Consider the following 24,501-nt stretch of genomic DNA (forward strand, 5'->3'; position numbering starts at 1 on the left):
GAAACGGCTTCTGCTGCAATCGCAATATGACGTGTTAGCCTCCAGTAAAGTTGAAAGACAGCTACTACATACCAGACAACGTTTTTTGCGAACAGGGAGATAAAGCAGGTAAACTGCTTGCATACCAGGCTCGTTCGGCTAGCGCGTCTAGACTGATCCCCAATATAAAATCGTCCATGGGTGATATCAAAACAGACCCCACCGAGATCTGTAATGTTTTCTCCGACTTCTATTCTTTACTCTACTCCTCTGAGTCCTCTTCACAGGACTGGGACAGCCGTAACCCCTTGGATGACCTTACATTTCCTCAAATCAACTTGGAAGGCGCTGATGATTTAGGTGCACCACTGACCGCAGCAGAGGTAACAACTGCCATTAAATCTTTGCAAACTGGGAAATCTCCCGGCCCTGACGGGTACACTACGGAGTTTTACAAAGCTTTTGCAGACTTACTCACTCCGATCCTGGTCAGAATGTTTAATGACGCTTTCCAGAAAGGCCGACTTCCACCCACCCTGACAGAAGCCTCAATTTCTATCTTATTAAAGAAAGACAAAGATCCGTTGTTGTGTGGCAGTTACAGACCCATATCCTTACTGAATGTGGATTTTAAAATAATGGCTAAGGTCCTTGCCACCCGCATCGAGAGAGTATTGCCTGCTCTTATTCATCCAGACCAATCTGGTTTTATCCCTGGTAGACATTCTTTCTTTAACACCAGACGGTTATTCGACATTATTTACACTCCCACCGCGGACTCTCCCGAAATCGTTCTTTCTTTAGATGCCGAAAAGGCCTTCGACCGGGTGGAGTGGAGGTACATGTTCTATGCTCTCAACAGGTTTGGTTTCAGCGCTAATTTTATTTCCTGGATTCAGTTACTCTACACATCCCCGGTTGCTTCAGTCAATATCAATGGAATCCGCTCCAACTCGTTTCCGCTCTCGCGAGGTAACAGACAGGGCTGTCCTTTATCCCCTTCTCTGTTTGTGCTCGCCGTGGAGCCGTTGGCTATCTGGCTCCGTAATGAGGGTCGTTTTGACGGTATCATGCGCCAAGGGTTAACTCACAAGTTGTCGTTGTACGCGGACGACCTCTCGGACCCCCCGAATTCCCTTCCTGTAATTTTGAACATATTAGAGGTATTTAAGAAAATCTCCGGTTATAAACTCAATCTTCATAAAAGTGAATATTTTCCAGTTAACGATCTGGCTAATGCTCTTCCTCAAAATATTTTTCCCTTTAGGAAAGTCTCGGAAGGGTTCAAATATTTGGGTATCTTTGTGAGTAAATCCTTTACAGAACTAGCTGCCAAGAACTTTGATCCCTCAGTTGAGCGTTGCAAAGAAGACTTAGCCAGGTGGTCCTCCCTGCCTCTCTCTTTAATGGGACGTGCTAACCTGATCAAGATGATTACTCTACCGCAATTTTTATATCTCTTTCAGCAAATTCCGATTTTCTTACGCAACTCATTTTTTCTCTCTCTTGATAAAATAATTAATTCATTTCTATGGTGTGATAAAAAGGCTCGTATTAGGAAGGAGATTCTCCAACTCTCCAAGGCAGAGGGTGGCCTGGCGCTACCAAGCTTCCGTCATTATTACTGGGCGTGTAATATTAATAAACTCCTCTTTTGGAACTCCAAAATTGCACAAGCTGGCTTACCCCAATGGGCTCAAATGGAGATATCCTCATCCAGGCACTCACTGTGGTCAGTGGTTTGTGCACAATTACCTCTGCCGCTCAAGGTCTCCATTAACCCGATTGTGACTAACACCTTAAAAATCTGGAGCCAATTCAGAAAGCACTTTGGTTTACATGTACCATCAGGTCTGGCTCCTATTTACCGCAATCATTGTTTTGTCCCTTCTTACTCAGATCCAACATTTCGGGATTGGCATGAGAAAGGTCTACATTCTGTCAGTAGCCTATACATTGATGGGATTTTCCCTCAATTTTCTGATCTGGCTGCTAAATTCACTCTCCCAAACTCCCATCGGTTTCGTTATTTTCAGGTTAGACATTTTGTTCAGAATCAATACCCGCAATTCCCTAGTCAGCCCCCAAACTCTAGTTTAGACCCGTTTCTATCTCTGAAGACAGACTCTAAGAGGTTGATTTCTATCATTTATAGAAACATTTTTTGCGGTTAATCCAACCAGACTGGACTCACTTCGAACTGTGTGGAGTCAGGACTTTGGGACTGATATCACTGATGATCAGTGGGATCATATGTTAGATCTGGTACACACATCTTCTATATGTGCAAGACACTGTCTACTTCAATGCAAAATCCTACACAGGAGCCACTACACCAATGCAAGATTAGCGAAGATTTACCCAGATAGGGCTGACTCATGTAACAGATGTAAATTATCACCGGCAGATTACATGCATATGTTTTGGTCATGTCCGAAATTGTCTTTATTTTGGTTGGGGTTGTTTGATACGCTGGAGAGGGTTTTGGGTAGCACAATTGACCCCGACCCCCTCACTGCCCTCTTTGGAGTACCACGACACACTGGGATGCCTAACACTGCGAAACGAGTTATAGCCTTCACAACTTTACTCGCTAGAAGGCTCATCCTCCTCAAATGGACACATACGCTTCCGCCCACACACAATAGGTGGATACATGAAATCCTATACTGCATTAAGCTGGAGAAGATTAGGTTCTCCCGTCGGGGTTCCTTGGAATCCTTTAACAAAACTTGGCAACCTTTTGTTGACCACATTCACTCACTCAGCATTGATGAAGAACCTGAGGACTAATTAGGAAAGCTGTGAGCAGAATAAACCCCCCCACACACCCCCCCTCCCCCTTCCCCGAGTGAATGAGTGTGTTTGTATGTATGTGTATTTTTGTATATAATCTGTACACTGTCCTTATTTGAGTTATGTGATCATGTAAACCTTGATACTTGCTTCATTGTTACTGTCATTTATGTGTTGAAAAATGAAAATTCAATAAACAGAGTTGGAAAAAAAATAAATAAATAAATAAAAAAATAAAAAAATCACACATACACGAAGAAAAGAGCGCTAAAAGTTCACGACTGCATGAATAAAAATACTTTTGAATTTGAATCCCATTCACTAATGCCCTGCCTACAGTCTACATTTATATTATATATTCGGACGCAGACAAGTTTAAAAGTCTCTTGGGAAGGTCACGTGTTTGTGTTTTCTGCTGCTCAGTTCAAACTACTGACAATGAAGAGGATCTAAGATGGCGGAGTGAGTGGCAGCATTTTTGCAGGCTCCGTTAAGAGGCACTAATTAGTCCTTGAAAAATTTTTTTTTTTTTGGCAACAACCCAAACTTTTTTACTTGGACATTGTTAATCACTTAAATTTACCCCCCCCCCCCCCCCCCAAAAAAAAAGCACACTCCTTAAAGCTTTCTCTTTGGACACTTAAGAAGACTGTCTGCGAGTAGATCTGTTCTGGGTCTCTGGAAAGCGCCTAGAGACAACTTTTGTTGTATTAGACGCTGTATAAATACAATTGAATTGAATCTGGGGCAGACATGCATACCTGCCAACATTGGGCTGTGAAAAAGAGGGAGATTTTCTGGGGTAGCGCTTGGAATGCTACACTCACAACATCCCCGTACTGATATAAACAAGACCACTTTTAATGAGCTTTAAATCCATAGCTACGATGAAATGTGCTAAAATGTACCTCCCAAAATGACTCTACAGCCTTCTTGGAGCCAAATATGTTTAATATTAATAACAATAAAATTGTACATACAATAATAACAAAAAACAATGCTGTCAATAATGTCATCTTCTAAACCACACACATACTGAATCAGCACTGAGGTGGTGGTGTGTGTGTGCGTGTGTGCGTGTGTGCGCGTGTGTGTGTGTGTGTGTGTGTGTGTGTGTCCAGGACTTCAATTTTCCAGGTTCCCTTTGTCACCCAAGGACCTGTTGTAGTTGTAGGTGTTAGACTTTGCAGCTTCAATCACTGTCTTGGAGGAACATACTTGTGGCCAGGGCTGGTATGGTTTATCTTGCAAGAAAGAAGTAGAATTATCCATACTCATTGTGTTTTCTGTGAGGATCTTCACCATGCTGAGTCACCTCTCTGAGCTTGCATTGCTGTGAGGGATGCAGAGCATTGCCTTCATCAGTGATGCCAGATTTGTAAAGCTCTCCTCTTTCCCTAGAAGGCCCCAGAACCAGAACCAGAATCAACTCTCTCTTCCTGTGGGAGATCCTTGCTTACTATGACTTGATACTCCAACTATTCCCTCAGCTTTTTTTCAAAGCATTTTCTCAAATAAAACAAATTTTCAAATAACAAAATAACATATTTGAACCATTTTCCAGACAATAAAATAACTGAAAAAGTCTGAAAAGTGGTTCAAATGTGTTATTTGTAACTTGAAAAATGTTAAATATGTTGATGTAAAATATGCTTTGCTGATGAGAAAATATGTTTCTCTATTTTTCTTATTTTTTTGAGGGGGGATATATATTGTTTTTCGGCACTACCTTGTTCGCTATAGCTGATATAACATGGATTACTCCTATGTGGGATCAATAAAGTTCTTATTTTTGCCATCTGAGAAAATTAAATATATCATATTTGGTACCTAACTGTTTCCCAAGTATATTAGTGCGTGTGTGAATTAATAAATGTACGTACATTTCTTTGTAGAAAGGCGCTTAATGAAAATATGTCCATTTACTTGTATTAGTTTACAGCGCAGTCTTGCCACATCCAATATGCCTGCGGCGTCGACGTACGGCTCAGCGCTCGATGGGGCGTCTACGTAGCTTGGACGTAGGCAGTGACGTATGGCACGCAAGGCACGTAGGACGGGTGCTTTTGGGTTGGGTTGCCAGGTTCTCAGGTACCACGACACATTAAACACCATTGACTCGTTTCACTTTAAAATCAGGAGATAAGTGGGAGAAATTACAAATCGGGAGCAGGGCGGGAGAAATGGTTGAAAATCGGGAGACTCCAGCATAAATCGGGAGTGTTGGCAGGTATGGACATGTCCGAAAACGACTACTCTAACTGCTCTCCAGGAGGCGTGTGGGGACAACGATATCGAGGACATTGAGGTCGACGTAAACTCCTCTAAAGGAGGCAAACTTAATTTGAGTCATACGCCTAATAAAAGTCCACATGCAAAGAAGACGAAAAATAGGGGGAAATAGGACGGTGAGGAAGAGGCGACGACCAGCGCTGCTATTCTCCATGCAGTTATGGCTCTGACTGGAAAAGTGGATACGCAGACTGAACTGCTGAAAAGCCTCTTCGGTCCAGCTTATGCATTACCCACTTTAGGAATCTTCTGTCAGATCATATTAGTAGTGAGATAATGTCTGCCTCCACTGAACAACATTCGGCCGAACTGCATTCTCTCTGGTCCCCGATTATAGGCTTCATTACCTAGTGGGGGCGGGGGGTGGTGATCCTGTAGCCCTTGGGGTTGGGGGCCGGCTTGGGGGGCTGGGGTGCGGGCCTCTGGTGGCCCCTGGGGGGCAGTGGTGTCAGCTAAGGATACTTAGCGTTTGGAGGGGAGGGTCACTGTCAGTTTGATACCCTGACCTCCCCCTCCCTGTTTTTATTGCATTAATTACATACACTCAACACCAGGGGCGGGAGAGGGGCCCAAACCACCTGAGTTCCCTCGCTGGCCTGGGACAGGCGGGGCTCGCCGCGCAGCCTGGGGTGCTACCTGGCGGTGCTGGACCCCCCCGGGGAGGGGCAAACGGTGCTGGACCCCCCCGGGGAGGGGGAAACGGTGCTGGACCCCCTCGGGGAGGGAGAAACTGGGAGTGAATGTGCGTCTTTGTCGGTGAGAATGCGGTATGAAAGGGTCCTGCCATGGAGGATTTGGACCTCCATTGGCAGGACAACAAAATTGAATAATTTATTAATATTATTACAATACAAAGATGTTTATTAATATTATCATCATTATTGTAGTTAGTATATTATATTATTATAATTATTATAGGAATCGGATGGATGAATGGGATGCCTGGGTCGGGGGCCCTCCGTTGTCGGGCCCGTGTGGGTGTCGCCCTGTTGGGGGGTTCCCCGGGCCCGTCTCCGGTCCCCCCCTCCCTGTTGGGGGGTTCCCTCTCTCCGGGCCCGTCTCCGGTCGCCCCAGCTGCTTCTGCGGCGGGGCGCTCCTCTGGTCCTGGAGGGCCGCTTTTGTGGAGGCGGGTGCACCTGTCCGTGTCGGCGGCCGGGGCGGCTCTGTCTCTCCGGGCAGGCTGGCACCTCGCCGGGTGGGGGTCGTTGGTCTGGGGGGTGAGGGCCTCCTGGCCACATATCCGGCCCGGACCGGGTGGCCGGGGTTCGCCGGGGTTCGCCTGGGTCGCGGTCCGCCCCCATTGGTTCCCTGGCCGCCTCTTCCCGTGTCATGGGGGCCCCGCCCGCGGACCCCCTCAGCCACTGCTGGAGGGGGGGCGGACCTCGCTGGCGGTGGGTTGCCCCCCGCCCTCTTCTCCCCTCTGTGGGGTTGCTGGTGGCCTGGGTTCTGGGTTCTTCCTCATTGGCCTCTGGTCTCGCGGGTGGCGGGGTGGCCCTCCCCCACTATAGATACACTTCAGTTGGAGCTTTGATTATCGCTTGCTTGCTTGCTTGCTTGCTTGCACGCACGCACGCACGCACGCACGCACGCACGCACGCACGCACGCACGCACGCACGCACGCACGCACGCACGCACGCACGGTAGTTTTTGGGGTTAGTTAATCGTGGTAGCTTAGCTCAGATTGTGATCGGATCTCGAGATTTGGGTCGATTGCTGCTCGTGTTTTGGTCGGTTCCGTGTCGGTATCGTGTTTCGTTTGTGGTTTTTGTTGCAGATTTCCAGTGCTCGACGTGTGCCTCCATGTGCCCCCCCCCCAACAAAAAAAAAAAACACTGGGTTCGTATGTGCATATATATGTATGTGTATGTGGACAGAGTACTCAACCCCAGTACTTGAGTAATAGTACAAATACTACTGGTCAAAATTTACTCTGTTACAAGTAAAAGTAGCTCAGTCAAAATATTACTCGAGTAAGAGTAGAAAAGTACTTGCTTTTAAAGGTACTTAAGTATCCAAAAGTAAATGCTTTTAAATCTACTTTAAGTAAAAGTAAGAGTAAGAGTAAATTTCTTATTTTCCACATCAGTAAATTACTATATTTTTTCTAAATTAATTTAAGGATCTTTTAACTCTTGTTTCTGAGAATTCAATGTTGAGTTGTTGAAATCAGAGAGGTAGTTCTGCTTCGGCAGACACAATAAACATTTGAAAATAAACGTCTGTGGTTTTTCTGTGCCCTCGTTTTTTACTCGGTCGAACTCAAAAATTAAGTTAAGATACAGCCAAGGATTTTGTGAAAGTCCCTGCTCCGAGTCCGGCTCATTATCAGACTCAGACGACTCAGCGGATTGTCTTTCTTCTCCTGACGCAGGCGTAGCCATTGTTGCGGCTCTGTCTTGACTTGTTGCGGCTCTGTCTTGACAAACGCAGGCTACTTTGGCGGTATCGTTTTGAGGAGGTTTGACGTATTTCCGCTTTACGTACATCCCAGTGGAGAGCGTGCACTGTGATAGGTCTCCTCCTTTGACAAAAACAGCTTGTGTCCAATAGGATTTTAGGGAAGAAGAAAAAAGAGCAGACCTGAAAGTAACGAGTACTTTTCAGCCTTCCTAGAAATTTACTCGAGTAAAAGTAAAAATATTTGTCTTGGAAATGTATTCAAGGAAGAGTAATAAGTACCAAAGAAATCTAATACTCAAGTAAAGTACAAATCCTCTGGATATGTACTTAAGTACAGTACTCAAGTAAATTTACTCCACCACTGTTTATCGGGGTTTTTCATGCATACAAAATTAGGAGGCGGACGCATCCGCCTAATTTCGTGCCGCCCCAGCTTTCAAAACTCCGACGTCATGTAAATTGTTATTTTCTGGCAGGCGTTGGACTGGATGGATGTTATTTTAACTGCAGCTGCAGCATTACGCTGCTGTGGAGGCGCTGTATCAACGACAGTGCACCAGCAGAAGAAGACGAAATCTCCATAATTACTTTCTGCGGTTTTCCGCTATTTGTTGTATTAAAAATCGGCGTCCTGGTTTTCCCTGGCTGTTCAAACAGGTAAATATTGTTTCTTTTGCATCCAAGCATGCCTTGTTTATTCGTCTTATATTCAGGCCGAAACGGTACTTTAAAAAGCAACCTCGCGACCAGGAGAAGCAAGAGTGCAGGTGAAACAGTGCAATTAACGTTACAGGCAGTTAAAAAGTAATAAATCATGTTATTGACGAGATGCTGCAATTTTGTCACGGCTGAAGGTCGTGCACAAATATGCATGAACGGTGACAGCGAGGGTCAGAGTGCAGGACAGGATGAGCTGGAGAGGCGAGGGGAACGTTAAGCCTGATTTACGGTTCTGCGTTAAATCGACGCAGAGCCTGCGGTGTAGGGTACGCGGCGACGCGCAACGTACGGCGTAGGCTCTGCGTTGGTGTAACGCAGAACCATAAATCAGCCTTTAGTCAGTTTCCAAGTCATTAGGTGCATATCAACGTGAAGCCAACGTGTACGTGATTTAAACATGACTTTTTATTCATCTTCACAGATCTTCTCAAAAACACAGAACCAGTGGGTTTGACAAACGGTGGCTGAACCAATTTACCTGCTCAGGCAAACTGAGGAAGGTTTGGTCTGTTATTTATGCCAAAAGCACTGTGACCCCCATGCAGCAGGAACTATCACTATTTATGTCTGTATCAAAATAAATACTAAAATACTTAATGCATGAATTGTTTTGTTTAAGGTGAAGACACCTCTGCACAGCAGACTGAAGGACAGACACTTGGATGTTGTGAGGAGACCATGATGGACCAGACCAGGACCATCCATGGACCAGACCAGACCAGACCAGACCAGGACCATCCATGGACCAGACCAGGACCATCCATGGACCAGACTAGGGCTGGCCGATATATCGAGATTTTAATATATATCGATATATTTTCAAACGCGATATGGTGCGAGACAATATCGTTTATATCGATTTAAAAAAAATAAATAAAATAAAATGATATTGATACTTATTTTGTGACAAATTGACTTGAATGTTTTATTTGAGATTTGCACAAATGTTTTGTTATTTGCACAACTGTAAACCTCAGTGGAAAAGTCTGCCTGTTACTGTCTACATTGTATTAATTACAGTGTATTTTAATTTAATTGTTATGCAGGAAAGGGATATTTGTTTTATTTTATTCAAGAATCATTTTTATTCTATATATGCAGGATAAATGGGCTAGTTTGCCTAAAGTTAAAGAAGTACATTTTAAAATTATGAATAAGGTCTATTCTGAGGCAGAATTTCTTAAAAAAGATTTAAATTTGAGGTAGATCAATGTTCCTTCTGCAAAACGGATGAAGAAACACTGGATTATTTGTTTTATGAATGTCCTTTGTCTCATTGTTTCTGGACAGACATATGGAACAGGTTTGGCTCCGTTGCGACTAGGGTTGCAAAGGGGTGGAAAATTTCCAGTAAATTTCCAGAAACTTTCCGGAAACTTTCCATGTCATAGGTTGGTTTTCTACATTTATTTCTGCAGAAGACACAAAAACACATTAATAAGTCTTCTGGACCCTCTTTTTACTCCTTCTGCTCCCTCATCAGAGCAACGCAGCACTGTGTAAATTAATTGATTTTCCTCTACAATGCAGAGAAATACACTCCTACATTTTCTCAAACAAAAGCTACCAAAACAGACAGGGAAATAAAAAATGCCAACATAAATGGATAATTTCTTAAAGAAAATCTGTTAACGCAGCAGCAATTCCCAACGCAACTTACCCTCATCAGAGCAACGCAGCCCTGTGAGGAGCTGACATATTTATGATATTTGTATATTCAGAAATTATCCATTTATGTTTACATTTTTGGCGAATGTTGTATACTTTAAATGCCACTGACATTACGTGGCTGTTTTTTGTTGTTTTAATGATTAATATGCTTTTTGTGGATGTTTTCATTTTCGTGCCTTTTTGTATAGCGGCGGGCGGTGACTGGTTTAAACCAGTAGGTGGTAGTGTGGACTAGGGCTGAACGATTAATTGCATTTGCGATAATATCGCGATGTGATAAAACAAGATTTTCTAACCGCAAAGGCTGCGATTTGACCAGTCACGTGATCTGGTCACGTTGTCGGCAGGGAAAAAAAGTCAACGGTGCCGCGTGTCCGCGTGTAACGTAAATCTACCATGGCTCAGTGTTAGGGCTCTGCCAGGCAAGAAAAGAAAGAAAAAGCTACTGACAATGAACTAAAGTGTTTGGATGATCAGCAGCAACAGAAAGAGCGAGGAGGAGCGGGAACGTGGACCTGAACACTGACCTGCAGACCAGCGGAGGAAGAGTCCGCTTTGGTCCTGCTGCTGGACTCCTGGTCCTGGTTCTGACCCCGGTCCTGGATCTGGTCCTGGATCTGGTCCTGGATCTGGATTTGGTCCTGGATCTGGTCCTGGTCCTGGATCTGGTCCTGGTTCTGGTCCTGGATCTGGTCCTGGTCCTGGATCTGGATCTGGTCCTGGTTCTGGTTCCGGTCCATCTCCTCCAAAACTTGTGTCCACCACTCGAGTGTTTCCTGCTGGTAAATGTAGATTGTCGTCCCGGAGACTAGAATTTTGTATTTAGAGGGAAATGTTCTCCCCCCGACAGCGCTGGATTCACTCTAGTGTCTAATAGAGTCCAACACAAACTCACCTCTTGGTAGCGACATTCATTTGTCAGAGAACCTCCCGCGGGGCTACTGCGCATGCTCCTGACTACTGTGGCATGCTGGGAAATGTGGTTTCCATGTCACATTCGTCTAGCAACGCGCATCCTATTGGAGCAGCGGGATCACGTGACGACCGCGCCTCGACCCGCGGACCAAAATCTTCCTCCGCTCAGAAGAAACTAGTCCCGTTTTGCGGCCCCGATCACGGGACTCTTGGGGGGTTTTGAGCTCTGGACTTTTACTGATAAGGTGAGCAGGAATCAATCTTTTTGATCATGCAGACTGTGTCGTGTCCAAAGGTGGGAGCGGGATGAAACGATAACGGGGTTCTAGGCTAACGGCTAACGGCTAGGCTAACGGCTAGGCTAACGCTAGGCTGGATCAAGCGGAGAGAGTTTGGTTTATGTTCATTCCACGTGAGCAGATCGTGCTAAACTCAAGTTTGACTCCACAGTGTGACTTTTGAGGTGGTTCATCCGTTGTTTTGTCCTGGAGGACACAAAGAGGAGACCAGTATAGAGCTGCATCAGTCAGAACTGCACTGATGCTTCTCTAGAACAATAGAAATAGAAGAGAAATAGAAAGCCTTTATTATCATTAGACTGCTACAATGAGATTAGGCAGCAGCTCCGTAAAAGTGCACACATGCAAAGACTCTGGAAACAAAGACTGGAAACAACAACATGACAAACAGGAAACAGAAATACAGGACTGGCTCAGAAAATTACAAGTTCTTTATTTTCTGTAATGCAATTTAAAAAAACAAAAATGTCAAACATTCTGGATTCATTACAAATCAACTGAAATATTGCAAGCCTTTTATTATTTTAATATTGTTGATTATGGCTTGAAGTTTGTACTTTAATATTTTCCCAGCAGGAAACACTCGAGTTTGGAGGAGATGGACCGGGACCAGGACCAGATCCAGGACCAGATCCAGGACCAGATCCAGATCCAGGACCAGATCCAGGACCAGATCCAGGACCGGGGTCAGAACCAGGACCAGATCCAGGACCGGGGTCAGAACCAGGACCAGGAGTCCAGCAGCAGGACCAAAGCGGACTCTTCCTCCGCTGGTCTGCAGGTCAGTGTTCAGGTCCACGTTCCCGCTCCTCCTCGCTCTTTCTGTTGCTGCTGATCATCCAAACACTTTAGTTCATTGTCAGTAGCTTTTTCTTTCTTTTCTTTTTGGAACAAAACTTTATTGAAAATATACAAACTCTCAAAGAGGATAATGGACAAATATCAATTTAAATGCAATATGAAAAGAAAGGAAAATAAAATTAAAAAATGGGGATTATTGTAAGGAATACAAAAAAACAAGGCACTAAGAATTAAAAGGTGCATGTGAATAACAACATAAATTAAGCATTTAAATTCACATAATGGAGCATAGAAAAGGAGATGAATTATTAAACTAGAATAACAAATAACGAGCAATGTGTAGACTTATTTTACTTGCATTTTTGTTTTCTACTCTTTTGAGACATGAGAAAAAAATCTTAAAATCGTTATTAAAACCCCGAAAAGAGGGTTCACAATTTCTCCATTTGGCACAATGAATATGGTTACTTACCCACTAACAAAATTATATTAATAATATCAGAAACAGAAAATTCCAAATCACCCATGAAGAAAATAATATGGCTTAAATCAAAAGGTGGAACATTATTAATTTTAAGAGAAATCCAGTTGTGTGTAACAGAGTTGGAAAACCCACTTTAATCATTTTTGTTTTCAAATTGTGTTTAAAACTGCATTTAAAAGTATTAAACCCATCCATATTTACTTTAGCTGCTGTTATCAACCATCAAAAGCACTTGCGTTGGTTTTTTGTTGTTTTTTTTTTCCACAGAAACAGTTAACACAGAAAGCAAAGTCACAAATGCAAGAAAAAAAATAAAATAAAATAAGGCCGTGGCACTACACCAAAATCTACAGTCCATCAAAACCTGACCATCCAATAATCCTGAAACACAGATCAGGACAGCAGCACAGCATCCGCGGCGATGAGCATCAAGCTGATCTCAAGATCCAAAGGGTCACGGCACCAGTGGAACAGGTTTGGATCCGTTGGGACAAATGACGAGTCATAGGTTTGATTTCTACATTTATTTCTGCAGAAGACACAAAAACACATTAATAAGTCTTCTGGACCCTCTTTTTACTCCTTCTGCTCCCCTCATCACAGCAACGCAGCACTGTGTAAATTAATTGATTTTCCTCTACAATGCAGAGAAATACACTCCTACATTTTCTCAAACAAAAGCTACCAAAACAGACAGGAAAATAAAAAATGCCAACATAAATGGATAATTTCTTAAAGAAAATCTGTTAAGAAACGCAGCAGCAGTTCCCAACGCAACTTACCCTCATCAGAGCAACGCAGCCCTGTGAGGAGCTGACATATTTATGATATTTTTATATTCAGAAATTATCCATTTATGTTGGCATTTTTGGCGAATGTTGTATACTTTAAATGCCACTGACATTGCGTGGCTGTTTTATACAATACAATACAACTTTATTTATAAAGCACTTTAAAAACACCAACATGGTCCAAAGTGCTGAAAATCAATTAATTTACACAGTTCTGCGTTGCTCTGATGAGGGGAGCAGAAGGAGTAAATAGAGGGTCCAGAAGACTTATTAATGTGTTTTTGTATCTTCTGCAGAAATAAATGTAGAAAACCAACCTATGGCTCGTCGTTTGTCGCAACGGAGCCAAACCTGTTCCATATGTCTGTCCAGAAACAATGAGACAAAGGACATTCATAAAACAAATGATCCAGTGTTTCTTCATCCGTTTTGCAGAAGGAACATTGATCTACCTCAAATTTAAATCTTTTTTAAGAAATTCTGCCTCAGAATAGACCTTATTCCTAATTTTAAAATGTACTTCTTTATCTTTAGGCAAAATAGCCCATTTATCCTGCATATATAGAATAAAAATGCTTCTTGAATAAAATAAAACAAATATCCCTTTCCTGCATAACAATTAAATTAAAATACACTGTGCAATTAATACAATGTAGACGGTAACAGGCAGACTTTTCCACTGAGGTTGACAGTTGTGCAAATAACAAAACATTTGTGCAAATCTCAAATAAAACATTCAAGTCAATTTGTCACAAAATAAGTATCAAAATCATTTAAAAAAAAAAAAAAAGTTTTTTTTTTTTTAATCGATATAAACGATATTGTCTCGCACCATATCGCGTTTGAAAATATATTGATAAATATTAAAATCTCGATATATCGCCCAGCCCTAGTCTGGTCCATGGATGGTCCTGGTCTGGTCTGGTCCATCATGGTCTCCTCACAACATCCAAGAGCCTCTCCTTCAGTCTGCTGTGCAGAGGTGTCTTCACCTTAAACAAAACTATTCATGCATTAAGTATTCTGGTATTTATTTTGATACAGACATAAATAGTGATAGTTCCTGCTGCATGGGGGTCACAGTGCTTTTGGCATAAATAACAGACCAAACCTTCCTCAGTTTGCCTGAGCAGGTAAATTGGTTCAGCCACCGTTTGTCAAACCCACTGGTTCTGTGTTTTTGAGAAGATCTGTGAAGATGAATAAAAAGTCATGTTTAAATCACGTACACGTTGGCTTCACGTTGATATGCTCCTAATGACTTGGAAACTGACTAAAGGCTGATTTATGGTTCTGCGTTACACCAACTCAGAGCCTACGCCGTACGTTGCGCGTCGCCGCGTACCCTACGCCGCAGGCTCTGTGTCGATTTAACGCAGAACCATAAATCAGGCTTAACGTTCCCTTCGCCTCTCCAGCTCGTCCTGTCCTGCACTCTGACCCTCGCTGTCACCTTTCATGCATATTTGTTACTACTTTCAGCCCTGACAAAATTGCAGCATCTCGTCGGTAACACGAGTTATTACTTTTTAACTGCCTGTAACGTTAATTGCACTGTTTCACCTGCACTCTTGCTTCTCCTGGTCGCGAGGTCGCTTTTTAAAGTACCGTTTCGGCCTGAATATAAGACGAATAAACAAGGCGTGTTCGGATGCAAAAGAAACAATATTTACCTGTTTGAACAGCCAGGGAAAACCAGGGCGCCAATTTTTAATACAACAAATAGCGGAAAACCGCAGAAAGTAATTCTCAAGATTTCGTCTTCTTCTGCTGGTGCTCTGTCGTTGATACAGCGCCTCCACAGCAGCGTAATGCTGCAGCTGCAGTTAAAATAACATCCATCCAGTCCAACGCCTGCCAGAAAATAACAATTTTCATGACGTCAGAGTTTTGAGAGCTGGGGGCGGCACGAAATTAGGCGGATGCGGCCGCCTCCTAATTTTGTATGCAGGAAAAACCCTGATATATATATATATATATATATATATATATATATATATATATATATATATATATATGCATACATACGCATACACATACATATATATATATACACCAGTGACGTGCGGTGAGGTTCATGGTTGGTGAGGCACTGACTCCTTTAGTGTCAGATTTACAAATATATAAACCAAAAAGGGAAAAGGGAAGCTTATTCAATTGGCTACTGGTTATTTCATATCTCATCAGCATTCTTCACAGAAAAACACAGGGGAACACACATGCACCCGCGCACACACGGTACATATTACAGATACGTAAAGGTAAGAAAAATGTGCATTTGCTCTAAACCCTCCAGGAGGGAGACATTATCTCACTACTAATATGATCTGACAGAAGATTGCTAAAGTGGTTAATGCATAAGCTGGACCGAAGAGACTTTTCAGCGGTTCAGTCTGCGTATCCACTTTTCCAGTCAGAGCCATAACTGCATGGAGAATAGCAGCGCTGGTCGCCTCCTCTTCCTCACCGTCCTGTTTCCCCCTATTTTTCATCTTCTCTGCGTGTGGACTTTTATTAGGCGTATGACTCAAACTAAGTTTGCCTCCTTTAGAGGAGTTTACTTCGACCTCAATGTCCTCGATATCGCTGTCCCCACACGCCTCCTGGAGAGCAGTTAAAGAGTAGTCGTGTTCGGACGTGTCTGCTCCATATTCAATTCAATTGTATTTATACAGCGTCTATTACAACAAAAGTTGTCTCTAGGTGCTTTCCAGAGACCCAGAACAGATCTACTCGCAGACAGTCTTCTTAAGTGTCCAAAGAGAAAGCTTTAAGAAGTGTGCTTTTTTTTGGTAAATTTAAGTGATTAACGATGTCCAAGTGAAAAAGTTTGGGTTGTTGCCAAAAAAAAAAAAAATATTTTCAAGGATTAATTAGTGCCTCTTAACGGAGCCTGCAAAAATGCTGCCACTCACTCCGCCATCTTAGATCCTCTTCATTGTCAGTAGCTTTGAACTGAGCAGCAGAAAACACAAACACGTGACCTTCCCAAGAGACTTTTAAACTTGTCTGTGTCCGAATATATAATATAGATGTAGACTGTAGGCAGGGCATTAGTGAATGGGATTCAAATTCAAAAGTATTTTTATTCATGTAATGAGAAAACCTCTGAATAAACGTTTCCATTTGGAGATTAATAACTTTATTCTTATGTTAATATATTGAATGCATCACAATACTTTTAACGGTCAAGGAATGAACAATAATAATAACTTAGGCTCATCAGTAGTAGTAACAATCAACATATCATTTTAAATTAACATGAAACGCCTAAAATTGGCTTCAAATCAGATAAAAGCAAATAAACTTCACCTCAATAAATGAAAGTTCTAAAGGAACAAAATATCCATGCTGGGTTCACTGAGTTAAGCCTGAATTACGGTTCTGCGTCAACCCAACGCAGAGCACACGCCGTCACCGTGACGCCGTCGTGAACCCTTCGGTCTTCTCCGTCATTCCATTTCTCCGGGGTGCAGTACCCCCCGTGACCGCTAATTCACGATCTTTTTCTGAATGGTTTATCCGACTTTTTCCGGTCACAGTGAATCAAAGAGATAAGGACAACTATTGTGCAAAAAAACAAAACAAAATAAATCACACATAGACGAAGAAAAGAGCGCTGAAAGTTCACGACCGCTTCAAACCGGAAACCGGAAATGCGTTGCTTCCAAGTGAACCAATCACAGCCCTCTCCGTCTGCGTTTGGTCTGCGTCGCCTCGACGCGTAGTTACAATTTTCGGGAGGTGGCGTCAGTGATGGCGTGTGGTCTGCGTCGACGCGGGCGTCGTTTTGACGCAGAACCATAACTCAAGCTTTAGTCCACAAGCACTGAACAAAGGATGCAACACTTAAGCGTCAGTTACAGTTGCCGTTCAGAACGCGTACGCGTGACGTCACACGTATCCTGCGTTCATTTGGCGCGTCGACAGGCACTTTCTCAAAAAGACACTGAACGCGTACGTGACCTGCAGTTCTCGCTCTGGCCGCTAGTGTCGCTGTTCCCGGTCTGATCCCAGCTGGCACTGCTGCTCTCAGCTGGAGAAAGTTCCCCATGCAGGTTAACTTCCCCCTTGTTAACTCACTTTAACTTTAACTACACCAGAATGTTTTTTTTTTATTGAAAGATAGATACAAACAAACAAAGCACATAAAAGTCATATCAGAATTACAAACTTTCGCCTTGGGTTGAGCAACATCAGTATTACAAAATATACACTGAGAATCTAATTATTGTACAACATAAATAAAAATAAAATAACTCACAAGGGCCATCTTATATTAAATCATATCTTTCAAGTAAAGAAAACAGTTTAAGGGCTTTCTTTTCTTTAACAAGACTCAAGGACTTACTCAAGAGCTTTAGCTCATTTCTCTAATGGGTCAAACATGGTTTGGTCTTAAAAAAATCTACATTTGTGAATGAAGAACTTTCCCAATAACACCAAATTATTAAGGACAAAGTCCAAATTCTTGTCTTCAACAAAATAATATTATTCTAGTCTATTCCACCCATTTTTTGGAAAATCATATTAGGAACAATAAATCAGATGGAATGTCTATTTGTAAGGAAAGATTTTAAACTATTTCAGTTTCAAGACACCATTCATAATATTGAAATCGATCACATTCAACATCATCGTAGTTTTGTCACCATGTCAATCTTTCTTATATATTGACATCTATTTCCCCGTATGAACTTAAAATTAACTATTTATTTTTTCGTCATTCTTGTTGAGATGGGTAAAGAGAATTCCGGATAAATTAGTCTGGACAGACTAATTATTATCCATTTTTGATAATAAGACTCTGCCAAAAAATGAAATATCCCTTTGCAGCCACCTGAATTGACTTACACTTGTCCACATTGTTCCAAATATTCATCTTTTCAATGGCTGTTTTGTCCTTAGAGATAAAAATCCCCAAATATATGACCTTCTGTTTTATCTTTATATTATACAGGGATTATAACCAAAGCAATAATAATAAGATAAGATAAAATAGTCCTTTATTACTCCCTTAATGGGGAAACTCACGTAGCAGCAGTACACACACACACACACACACATACGGGGAAGGGGTTAAAAAAGTAATAATAAATAAGTAATAAAAATGAATAAAGAGTAATAATAATAATGGTTTTATATAGCTTCCTTCAAGGCACCCAGAGCTTTACAGAGATCATTATTCATTCATCCACATTCTCCCCGGTGGTGGTAGCTACATTTGTAGCCACAGCTGCCCTGCAGACTGACGGAAGCGTGGCTGCCATATCGCGCCAAACGGCCCCTCCGACCACCACCAACATCCATACACACTCAAACACATTCCCACGATGTTATAATCTCCTACATCATCCAATATTGTCCTGTAAAATTGTTCCTTGTTCTAATCTGCTACCACTGCTGCTGCTACTACTTCTGCTACTTAATATAAGTAGCTTTTCCAACTGTTGCTCTGCTTACTGCCCCCTATTGGTCACCATCGGTATGACGGGCTGTCCTGGCCAACTACGCGAGGTACGCTGGGAGCCAAACAGACGCGTACGCAGGCACCAACTGCAACTGTAACTGCGCCTTTAAGACAGCCCAGTTTTCAGGCCGTGTCCTTGTGGTGCTGCAGTGGTTACCAAACTTTTTTGCCAGGTCTTTTGTACATAACAGAACTTTTGAGCCCCGACACACACACACACACACACACACACACACACACACACACACACACACACACACACACACACACACATACACCTGCAATTTATTTCATATATTGAACATATGGGCTAAAACAAATTTCCATCTCTTTAAAAATAGATTTTCAACCTGACCAGCTCACAGAGATTGAAACAACAACAATACAAACAACGGCCAAAATCTGAACATTTGCTCTGCAAAAATTACACCATTAATCCCCACATCTTTTCAGTGGAATTTCTATAAACAATTTATGATTTTGTTCTGAGGGTGGGTAGCTTTACCCCTTCACACTTTTGTTTTGACATATTGAGATGTTTTATCTGAATATTTCTGGCTGTCAAGAGCCATTGATAACAGAACAAGCTTCACATAGCACTCAGACATACAACTCTTCATTGTTTCACTGCGATCATGACAGACAGCACTTGACTTGAACTGAAAAAGGATTTGTCAGGTCAACCAACAACAGGACCTAAGTCTTTTTCTCTTTCCTTACAGAAACATAAAGCCAAAGAGAGAAAAAATAGGAGGGATAAAGTCCTCACCTCTTCACCAGTTCTGAAGGTCCGAAAGAGGATTCATACTGAAGAGAAGCTGTACACCTGTGATCAGTGTGGGGCAGCTTTTACCACATCAAGTATTTTAAGGCGTCATCAGCGTATCCACACTGGAGAAAAGCCGTACAAATGTGATCAGTGTGGGACAGCTTTTACCCACCAGGGTAATCTAAGGCGTCATCAGCGTATTCACACTGGAGAAAAGCCGTACAGATGTGATCAGTGTGGGGCAGCTTTTACCCAACAAGGTGATCTAAGGAGTCATCAGCGTATCCACACTGGAGAAAAGCCGTACAAGTGTGATCAGTGTGGGGCAGCTTTTACCGAACAAGGTAGTCTAAGGAGTCATCAGCGTATTCACACTGGGGATAAGCCTTACAGATGTGATCAGTGTGGGGCAGCTTTTACCGAACAAGGTCAACTAAGGAGTCATCAGCGTATTCACACTGGGGATAAGCCATACAAATGTGATCAGTGTGGGGCAGCTTTTACCAGACAAGGTAGTCTGAGGAGTCATCAGCATATTCACACTGGGGATAAGCCGTACAAATGTGATCAGTGTGGGGCAGCTTTTACCAGACAAGGTAGTCTAAGGGGTCATCAGCTAATACACAGTGGATTTAAGCCTTACAGATGTGATCAGTGTGGGGCAGCTTTTACAAAGTCAGGTAATCTAAGGAGTCATCAGCTAATTCACACTGGGGATAAGCCGTACAAATGTGATCAGTGTGGGGCAGCTTTTACCCAACAAGGTCATCTAAGGCGTCATCAGCGTATTCACACTGGATTTAAGCCTTACAGATGTGATCAGTGTGGGGCAGCTTTTACCGAGCAAGGTAGTCTAAGGAGTCATCAGCGTATTCACACTGGGGATAAGCCGTACAAATGTGATCAGTGTGGGGCAGCTTTTACCAGACAAGGTAGTCTAAGGAGTCATCAGCTAATACACACTGGATTTAAGCCTTACAGATGTGATCAGTGTGGGGCAGCTTTTACCCAACAAGGTCATCTAAGGCGTCATCAGCGTGTTCACACTGGATAAAAAATTGTCTGTAATCAGCGTGGGGCAGCTTTTACTTGGAGAGCTCAGGTAAAGGTGCCAATTTAGACATGTTGTTCTGCGAAAAAAAGAATTCTGGAGTTTTGTTTTCAGTTTCAACTGAAACGTGTTTAAATTTGATTTTTCATTAGTTTATGTTCCATTGTTACATCATTTAAATAAAAAAGGTCTTTGTTTACCTGCTGGATTTCAGGTTCCTGCTCACTGCAAACTCACAACAAGACATCAGTGTCAGAATATTAGAAAAGAGTCACACAGTAGTGCGTTTTTCATGTGGTTTTTATCACCATATGTACTATTCGTGCTGGATTTAAATTACCTCTGGACTCAATAATTCTAAAATGACACCATGACATCTGTATTTCGTTCAGCTGATTCACACTAGATAAGTGAAGTCTGTGTTTTACTGCCCTCATTCTTTTGAACAATTCCCTTTATTTAACACTACATTTTAATATTGAGTCAAAAGCAACTGAGCAGACACTTAAGCATTAGATTTCAGTGACTACCATGTCACATTCTGAAAAGGGACCAAATTAAGAAAAAGGCGTTATTGGCATACAGTATGTTTTAAGTTGCTATGCTAACGGTAAACTTAATGGTAAATGTAATCAGAGGTTCTGTTGAATCCCTATACGTTTTGCGCTGCTTTGACTTTGAAGAAAGATAAAAAAGCTGCTTTTTTGTGGGGTTTTTATTTACTGCATGATGCGGCCACATGTGTCCTCTCGTTATTCTGCTGATCTGGATTTCTTCAAAGACCCCGTGTGAAGCTTGATGTTGGTTAATGTTGGCAAATAAATGCATTTAAATGCAGTAATTTATACGTCCACTAGAGGGCAAATACATGCATTTAAATGCAGTAACTAATATATCCACTAGAGGGCAAATTAGTCATTTTAATGCAGTAATTAATGTGTCCACTAGAGGGCAAATAAATGCATTTAAATGCAGTAATTAATATGTCCACTAGAGGGTAAATGAATGCATTTAAATGCAGTAATTATTATGTCCACTAGAGGGCAAATAAGTAATTTTAATGCAGTAACTTATATGTCCACTAGAGGGCAAATAAATGCATTTAAATGCAGTAACGTATATATCCACTAGAGGGCAAATAAGTCATTTTAATGCAGTCATTTATATGTCCACTAGATGGCAAATAAATGCATTTAAATGTAGTACTTTATATGTCAACTAGAGGGCAAATAGATGCATTTAAATGTAGTACTTTATATGTCAACTAGAGGGCAAATAAGTAATTTTAATACAGTAATTAATATGTCCACTAGAGGGCAAATACATGCATTAAGACGCAGTAATTTATATGTCCACTCGGCGGAAAATAAATACATTTAAATACACTAACGTATATGTCCACTAGAGGGAAAATCAGTAATTTTAATACAGTAATTAATATGTCCACTAGAGGGCAAATAAAAGCATTTAAATGCAGTAATTTATACGTCCACTAGAGGGGCAAATACATGCATTTAAATGCAGTAATTTATACGTCCACTAGAGGGCAAATAAATGCATTTAAATGCAGTAACTAATGTATCCACTAGAGGGCAAATTAGTCATTTTAATGCAGTAATTAATGTGTCCAATAGAGGGCAAATAAATGCATTTAAATGCAGTAATTTATACGTCCACTAGAGGGCAAATACATGCATTTAAATGCAGTAACTAATATATCCACTAGAGGGCAAATTAGTCATTTTAATGCAGTAATTAATGTGTCCACTAGAGGGCAAATAAATGCATTTAAATGCAGTAATTAATATGTCCACTAGAGGGTAAATGAATGCATTTAAATGCAGTAATTATTATGTCCACTAGAGGGCAAATAAGTAATTTTAATGCAGTAACTTATATGTCCACTAGAGGGCAAATAAATGCATTTAAATGCAGTAACGTATATATCCACTAGAGGGCAAATAAGTCATTTTAATGCAGTCATTTATATGTCCACTAGATGGCAAATAAATGCATTTAAATGTAGTACTTTATATGTCAACTAGAGGGCAAATAGATGCATTTAAATGTAGTACTTTATATGTCAACTAGAGGGCAAATAAGTAATTTTAATACAGTAATTAATATGTCCACTAGAGGGCAAATACATGCATTAAGACGCAGTAATTTATATGTCCACTCGGCGGAAAATAAATACATTTAAATACACTAACGTATATGTCCACTAGAGGGAAAATCAGTAATTTTAATACAGTAATTAATATGTCCACTAGAGGGCAAATAAAAGCATTTAAATGCAGTAATTTATACGTCCACTAGAGGGGCAAATACATGCATTTAAATGCAGTAATTTATACGTCCACTAGAGGGCAAATAAATGCATTTAAATGCAGTAACTAATGTATCCACTAGAGGGCAAATTAGTCATTTTAATGCAGTAATTAATGTGTCCAATAGAGGGCAAATAAATGCATTTAAATGCAGTAATTTATACGTCCACTAGAGGGCAAATACATGCATTTAAATGCAGTAACTAATATATCCACTAGAGGGCAAATTAGTCATTTTAATGCAGTAATTAATGTGTCCACTAGAGGGCAAATAAATGCATTTAAATGCAGTAATTAATATGTCCACTAGAGGGTAAATGAATGCATTTAAATGCAGTAATTATTATGTCCACTAGAGGGCAAATAAGTAATTTTAATGCAGTAACTTATATGTCCACTAGAGGGCAAATAAATGCATTTAAATGCAGTAACGTATATATCCACTAGAGGGCAAATAAGTCATTTTAATGCAGTCATTTATATGTCCACTAGATGGCAAATAAATGCATTTAAATGTAGTACTTTATATGTCAACTAGAGGGCAAATAGATGCATTTAAATGTAGTACTTTATATGTCAACTAGAGGGCAAATAAGTAATTTTAATACAGTAATTAATATGTCCACTAGAGGGCAAATACATGCATTAAGACGCAGTAATTTATATGTCCACTCGGCGGAAAATAAATACATTTAAATACACTAACTTATATGTCCACTAGAGGGAAAATCAGTAATTTTAATACAGTAATTAATATGTCCACTAGAGGGCAAATAAAAGCATTTAAATGCAGTAATTTATACGTCCACTAGAGGGGCAAATACATGCATTTAAATGCAGTAATTTATACGTCCACTAGAGGGCAAATAAATGCATTTAAATGCAGTAACTAATGTATCCACTAGAGGGCAAATTAGTCATTTTAATGCAGTAATTAATGTGTCCAATAGAGGGCAAATAAATGCATTTAAATGCAGTAATTTATACGTCCACTAGAGGGCAAATAAGTAATTTTATTGCAGTAACATATATGTCCACTAGAGGGTAAATAAGGCATTTTAATGCAGTAATTTATATGTCCACTAGAGGGTAAATAAGGCATTTTAATGCAGTAATTTATATGTCCACTAGAGGGCAAATAAGTCATTTTAATGCAGTCATTTATATGTCCACTAGAGGGCAAATAAGTCATTTTAATGCAGTAACTTATATGTCCACTACAGGGTAAATGAATGCATTTAAATGCAGTAATTAATATGTCCACTAGAGGGCAAATAAGTAATTTTAATGCAGTAACTTATATGTCCACTAGAGGGCAAATAAATGCATTTAAATGCAGTAACGTATATATCCACTAGAGGGCAAATAAGTCATTTTAATGCAGTCATTTATATGTCCACTAGAGGGCAAATAAATGCATTTAAATGCAGCAATTAATATGTCGACTACAGAGCAAATAAGTAATCTTAATGCAGTAATTTATGTGTCAACTAGAGGGCAAACAAGTAATTTTAATACAGTAATTAATATGTCCACTAGAGGGCAAATACATGCATTAAGACGCAGTAATTTATATGTCCACTCGGCGGAAAATAAATAAATTTAAATACACTAACTTATATGTCCACTAGAGGGAAAATCAGTAATTTTAATGCAGTAACTTATATGTCCACCAGAGGGCAAATAAAAGCATTTAAATGCAGTAATTTATACGTCCACTAGAGGGCAAATA

General features: G+C 41.0%; 1 protein-coding gene across 1 annotated transcript; it reads left to right on the forward strand.

Moving 5' to 3' along the window:
• Positions 1–176: 176 nt before the first annotated feature.
• Positions 177–21,441, forward strand: LOC133422542 (zinc finger protein 665-like). Its single transcript, XM_061712564.1, has 3 exons — positions 177–279; positions 784–951; positions 19,352–21,441. The coding sequence occupies exons 1-3, from the start codon at positions 177–179 to the stop codon at positions 20,440–20,442; spliced, it is 1,362 nt and encodes a 453-aa protein (XP_061568548.1). The 3' UTR covers positions 20,443–21,441.
• The last annotated feature ends 3,060 nt before the right edge of the window (positions 21,442–24,501 follow it).

Source organism: Cololabis saira, chromosome 21, assembly GCF_033807715.1.
Source record: "Cololabis saira isolate AMF1-May2022 chromosome 21, fColSai1.1, whole genome shotgun sequence".
NCBI lineage: Eukaryota > Metazoa > Chordata > Actinopteri > Beloniformes > Belonidae > Cololabis > Cololabis saira.